At 34.6% G+C, this 7,303-nt stretch overlaps 1 protein-coding gene across 1 annotated transcript in view; it reads right to left on the minus strand.

The window, feature by feature from the left end:
* LOC108674985 (protein EFR3 homolog cmp44E) overlaps nt 1-7,303 on the minus strand; it is a gene marked incomplete in the record, with an annotated part of 27,031 nt that overhangs the window by 17,937 nt on the left and 1,791 nt on the right. The window contains 2 exon segments of the mRNA XM_047880368.1: nt 826-1,029; nt 4,510-4,632. Of these exon segments, the coding sequence (XP_047736324.1) occupies nt 826-1,029; nt 4,510-4,573 (268 nt within the window).

Here is a 7,303-nt window from a genome sequence, read left to right on the forward strand (position 1 = left end):
CGTATGCGTACCCTGACACATGACCAACAACACATTTGACACGTATGCGTACCCTGACACATGACCAACAACACATTTGACACGTATGCGTACCCTGACACATGGGCAACCGCACATTACTTTCTGCAAGTAGTACTGATGCATCCATTTCATGAGTTAAAAATGAGTCAGTATGACCCATAGTATAGCATAGCTATGGACATGGTCTCTCCATTTTTCTTAGTGCAGGCAGGTTATTTGTAGGGGGAGAAAGGAACTGAGAATAAGTAGCGGTGGACGTAAAAACGTTGCATAACAGATCAAGCTGATGTGTTCGATATTATTTGTAGTGATGTTCGTTTTTCAAAGAACGGAGAAACTTTAAGGAAGGTGAGTTGCGGCACATTTAGTCATTTACATATTCAATATTGACATAAGATGAAACGCGATTAAACCAGCTGCACGCGATATACTGAAGAAATCATCAGTTAGCATAGCACATTTTCCGAATTAATAGTGAAAATATTTTAGATGAGTTTTAGTGGCCGGCCGGAGGCTGAATACCGTGAAATTTTACGGAGAAAACAAACTTTAGTGTCACTGACAGAAATGCAGCAAACACCACAGGGGAGAAGGCAAAAAAGGATATAAAGGGTAAAAGATTTTTTGTACTGAAAAAGGATATTCTTGTACGAAGAATAATTGCCGGTATAAAATCATAAAATATAATGATTATCGACAGTTTTTACCGTTCTTACAATATACCTCGCTCAGATTCAAAAACACACTTTTTTTTTAAACAAGGTGCACTGGTTCACCACTCAGGCTGCGTCATCGCGGACTCACCGTACCGCCGGCGATGTATGTCCCGGGAAAGACGATGCGCGAGATACTCGCCGATCCTGTCGAGTTTGTCAGGGGAGTTCATGGCATACCAGACGAGCTTGTCCATGTTGCCCTTGACGAGCCCGTCGTCAGGGTTGGGAGGGTAGATGTTGTCAACGAGGCGGCGGTAACGCGGCCGTAGCGCCCCGCAGCAACCGCACCAGCCTGCGGCCAGCGGGTGTGGTGTTAGGGTCTTAAGGTGGAGGGGTGAGGGTGCGAATATCAGCAAAGGGTGGTGATGTTTAGAGAGGAGGAGGATGGTATCAACATCTGCACTGTACATGGAGCGATGTTTAGAGGGGAGGAGAATAGTGTCAACATCTGCACCTTGTATAGCGTGTGGTAAAAACATGACACGTGTCCCGTATTAAGTGTATTTTGATGAGATGGTGAACTTGGTGATATGAATCTGATGCCTTGTATTATAACAACCGAAAGTTCATCTTGTGAAGAACACAATTCTAATGAAACAGCATTAAGGAGGTCCAATGATCCAATGCAATATAACTGGTCAAACATCATAAGCCTTAATTGCCCAAAATAGAAGAAAGTTACTTGCAGTTAACCAGACTGCATTGAAACAATGAAACATACAGAAAAAAAATACCAAAATTTTGTTCCGAGATATTTTTTGCTCCAATTATATGGACAATGAAGTAAATGAAGCTGTGGGAAGTTTAATGTTTGATCAATAACATGAGATTTAGCATTTCAGGTAGAAACATTCACATGAACAGAAACTATCATATTAAGACCAAAATTAATTAATTAGAACTTTTTTCATAATTCATTTTCAGTTCATTTTTCAAATCATATAGGTACCAATCATTTACTAAACACATTCTTTCATGAATCTTAGAATTCTGTAACATTCTAACATAGTAATAATTTATAAACCCACAGTATGGTGGACCCAACTAAATTTTTTGATGAATATTGTACAATATTTACAATATTATACACATACAAACTACAGAGGAAAACATGATAATAACTCACTGAGTCACAGGAAATGAATGTAGATGAGTAAAAGATACAGGGACTGTATATCAAATCAAAGTATGAGAAAAAATACAGACAACACACATAAAATACATTCACAGTACATATAACATCGAAATAATTACAGAACAACATTGAAATTATCAGAAATAACAAATAGCAAACTGTAGTTACTGGTTGCAAAGTAAATTCAACTTGCAATCCATCTTCATAAAGGGAAATTTATATTTATCTATCACAACTGCGCCAAGCATGCAGGAGCTCTCAAAGTTGCAGCAAGGACAACATTTTCATTGTATATATATTTTCCATATAAATAATTTACAAGTATAAATTACATATTACATATATATGGTATAGGTATTTTTCAACTAAACAAAAATATTAATGATTTGAAGTTCAATCCAATGCTTTTTTAAATGGGTATCAGCCCAAAAATTCATGAAAAATTTGAAATTATTTTGAAAATCAACTAAATTTGAATTGGGAATACATTCAAAAGATTTTTAATTACCAAAAATTTAAAGAGTAGGTAAAGTAATAGAAAAATTACACCATTATTTCAAACATTACAACCAAATAAACACTTCAACAAAAAAATATTTACACTAAGGATAATCATAAGGATTTTTCAAAACTTATACCAGAGTGCAAATAAGAAATTTATAGCAGAGTAAAAGTTAACATTTATTTCCTCTAATGCAACCTGGGTAGACTCAAATTGGCCAAATCATACTGGCTTTCCATCAAATTACTTTATTAATGGGAACAACTTGTGTACCAGTACTATTCAACTAGACAATATTTACTTAGTATGTTCCTTGACTTGCATGACTCTCCTTTATAAATTGCATTTCTGTGGAAATTATTAGGTGATAATCGGCTTTGAAAATCTTGAACAATCTCCCATTGGCAGTAATTACAGCATTTTGAGCACACATGAAACCTTGACAGGAGGCCAGCAATACTACCTGCCATGTTGAGGAACTTATTAGCCAAATCTGCACGATGTATTGGGATGACAACACCACAGTAATCACACGTACCTTGCAGCACAACTTGAGTTAGAAAATGCAATCAATGGTTGCCAGGCTATTATTGCTCAAATTGGGAAGCATGCAGTAAGTAAGTGAGTAAATTAGTGAGTAAGTAAGTGAGTAAATTAGCTTCTCAATTAGTAAGTGTAAAAATTCACTGAGAAGCTAATAAATTCAGGGCAGGCAATCGGACTTGCATGCACATTGTAGGACATGCAACCAATCAGCACAACTTGCACAAATCTTCAGGTATATCAATGCATTTATGTAGTAATCTATATTTTCATTTAATAATAATTCTCCACAGTGATACATTTTTTATTTTATTCAAATCAGAGAATAATGCATTAATTACTAGTACCATTTAAATTTTCTGCCATTTCAAGTTCACTGACATTTTACTACAATATATTACACCATTGAACCACATGTATACCTACCTACCCTAAAAATAGATAAAGATGATTTAAAATAAGTTCCAAACCACAAATAAAATTTTCATGACCAAATTTGTTATTGCCATTGACTTGTAGACTTAAGTTGAATTAAAGGTGGCAACACTAAACATGAATTGACCCTACATCATCAATCAAGAAATGAACAGCTCAGATAGAAAGTATAAGCCGGTCATCAGTACCAACAAGCTTAGCATGGCAAGCTTATCAAAGAACATGGATACAACACTGACAAAGGATGTGGTAGACTATTAATTAATATTGTTATTTGAAAGTCTTGCATTATTACTTAAAATATTTTATAACCTATATTTATTCAAGGTTGCATACGTACTTAACAAGTTTCATGGTAGAAGAAGAAAATTACCGTAGTATGAAATATGGAAGTGATGAAATGATGAGGAAAAGTATCTAACAATTCTAAGAGTGTGTTTCCGATTTCCAATAAGATTTTTCTCAAAACTAATGAAAAAATTCCATTCTTTTTTTCACAAAAATATAATACCGCATATCCTTCACAGAACATAATGTTCAATGAAGAGGAAATAATGTTTGATAGCAGCTTTCTTAGCCATAAGGCATCACATTTGAAAGATGAGGTTTTCATCAAATGATAATATTGAAAACTATTTTCAGAGATCACATTAGCTTTAGGCTACTTTAAAAAATAGTTATCAGCAAGATGTGAGGAGTTCATAAGACACTTATAACCATTAAACAACCAGTAAATAGCAATAGCCAACTAGTATATATATGTATCTGGTTGCAGAAAAATGCATGTTCACTAATATAAAAAATGGTGTCATTTTTTTATGAAAAATTTAGATTTCAATTATATACTTAATCATAAATGTAATTTGACAATGCATCATTATCATCCACATTATGGCCCATTTGCATGAAGTAATGATATCAGATTGAATGAGTGATTGATCTACGTGTTCAGTTATTACCTTATTTTTATGATAAAATTAGTCTTAGCCAAGTATTTAAACAAAACATCTCAACAGATGAGTCATCAAGAATATTTTTACAAACGTATCATGCAACAGTAAGTACCAGGTGCAGGCATAATAAAAACAATTACATAACAAATACAAAACTATAACAAGTGCAGGAACATGCCCACAGGGTGAACATGGTACACATACACCTGGCATCTATGCACTTAGACGACACCTCCTTCTCAAAGCAGCATGAGAGGAGCCCAGGCATGACGTGACTGGATGACTCAAGTTACGTCAAGTTCTCCATTGATACTTATAGATTGTATCCTTCTCAATTTAGATGAAAGCAGCAGAATGCAAACAAACATGGTCAAATAATTATTGTGGCAATTCATTTTATGATAAAAATATTTAATCTTTGAGAACCATTTGCTGAAAATGTCAGTCTGAAAGGTAGGTATGTGACATCTAAGTTAGGGGTCTAAGAAATCTCCCACCATCAACAATTTCAACATGAATTATGGGGTCAATAAATAGTAATGAATTGCTAGCAAATCCCTCATTTTAAAAATACAATACAATCCTTCATCAATTCAAGTATAATCAGTCATAATATCAAATCGGCTCTCATAACTTTTTAGTAGTATATCATGATTTAAATTTACCTGAAACCAACTCATACAATGTAAAAAATTGAGGAGTAGAAGCATGTAGACCAAGTCACCAAAACAATAGGAAAAATTTTCATGTTGCCACACATTAGCTGGGACAAGAGACCATAATCATTTTTTGCCCATGAATCAAAATACAATTCTTGTTGGTCAAGTTTCAAATCATGGTACATAATTTAAACCATCAAATAAATAGGAACTAAATTTAGTTTGCCTATTGCAAGTTTCTAGCACAAGATTGGAAATTTGCTACTCAATATTAAAATTTCATAACTCCAAAGTGACATACCTATATGATAACTTTGTAATAATGTGGCTTGATTTTGAACTATTGTTAACAATATATAATTCATTTAGTTTCATTAAAAAGAATGCTAGTTTGGCTCAAAATTTCCTTATAATTTAACTTCTCTAGTTGCCTACCATTGCTAAGTAGGTACTTTTGGTTCTAATAACTTTGAAATATTGCAAAGGAATAGTTTTTAAAACTTTTCCACAATTTGTTTCAAGCAGACTCAATAAAATGTAGCTAAAATGAGAGTAGGATGCTGAGGTGAAGGCTGCCGGCAAGAGACTGATTGAAGGAATGATTGGCAACTGCAAAACGAGCTCGGTACATCAGTAGGATTAAAAATTTTCAACTATGAAGTGTAAGGGTTTATGAGGATCCTGTTTTTTGGCTGTTTAGGAATGTCTGGTTTTGTAATTTCAATATTACTTCCATTATTAGTAACCTGTTGAAATCTGTTTTGTGGCAAAGGATTACAGCGTTTTGGACAAGTTCATCCCATGTAAGGGCTGTGTCGTAGTTATCTTTTGCATAGGTTTTGGGTCTTCGGGAAGCTAGAGGCATAGTTAGTTGTCTGGATAGGGCGTAGTGGTCATGCCAATTTAGAAATGGTTGCAAAGCTTGCACTCTCCGCAGCTGCTGGTGTATTGGTATATTGCATTGGTCTGCTGCAATGGTGGCTGGCTTGGTAATGTAGGTATTGTTTCTTGATATCAAGCTTGTTACAGTAGGGCTCTTGTAATAGATTATCAATTGAATCCCATCATTGTTGTTTGTGCATCATATGTTATTTTTAAGGATTTGTTGGTGGGTTCCCTGGTTTATCTTGTGCCTTGCCATGTTTAATTTCTAACAGGTGATTGTCGCGGATGCTGTCGAAAAGACTATTTGCGTACTATCCATTGTTCATGCAGTTGCCACGTTAATAAAATTTTGTAAGTACAGTGGATCACAGCTTTTTATTTTGTTGCTTTTTTACAGTTGTGCTTGTGGGCACTCAATTTTGGCATTGATGTAGATCCTGTTATTACGTAGTTGTTTTTTGATAGATGGATGTGATGAAATTTTTGCTGGCTTCTACATTGACATCCAAGAAATTTATTCTATTACCAGTTCTTAATATAGAATTTAATTTTAGAATAGATTTAATTTCAAATAGATTCTTGAGCTGCAAGACTGTATCATTTGACTTGGTAACTATGAAATAATCATTAACATAGGTATATGAAATAGACAGGGAATTTCAATTGTGGTTGTCCAGAATTTTGTTTTCAAGTGCATTTATAGAAATTAGACAGAGTAACTCCTAAGGGGCTTGCAATGCTGACCCCATTGCTGTGGAGATACAATGAGCCATCAGTATGAGTAACAGCAATCATATCTCACAGATGCCAACCATTCCTTCCATCAGTCTCTTGTTAGCAGTCATCACTTCAGCATCCTACTCTTATCTTGGATACATTTTACAGAATCTGCTTGAAGATCTCTACTATGAGCATAATGTGTTGCAAATTTTAGAACATTATTCCTTTGGAAAAATTAAAAATTATTAGAACCAACAGTAGTTGGTAAGGTAAGGCAACTAGAGAAGATAATTAATAAGGAAATTTTATGCAAAATCAGCATTATTTTTATTAAAACATGCTTATATGAATCACAGAGTGCTTAGGCATGTGCCATGTGGTGCCAAATTTTTGCCTTCAGAAGATCTTGCCGACACATTTAGATTTAAATTCTTGCATTTAATATATTTCTCAGTCTTTGGCCAACTATTTAGAAAAAAAGTAAGGTTTCCGGTACGTTGGATGGATTACGATGCAGCGAAGCTTGTCCGGAAATCAGTTGCGATGAGTTCCCGCAAAAAATGTAAACAACGTTTTTTCGATTGCGTAGTTTCGGTCACATTAGAGCGGTCAGACTGCTTTATTACGTGTTCACTTGACACTTGCTGTACAATCGGACTGTTTTTAGGGTAAAATTAGTTATTTGGGGTAACACGTGCATGCAACCTTTAAATAAGTTCGTGGCTTGTAAATAG

The sequence above is a fragment of the Hyalella azteca genome, unplaced genomic scaffold, assembly GCF_000764305.2.
Source record: "Hyalella azteca isolate HAZT.00-mixed unplaced genomic scaffold, Hazt_2.0.2 contig5323, whole genome shotgun sequence".
Classification (NCBI taxonomy): domain Eukaryota; kingdom Metazoa; phylum Arthropoda; class Malacostraca; order Amphipoda; family Hyalellidae; genus Hyalella; species Hyalella azteca.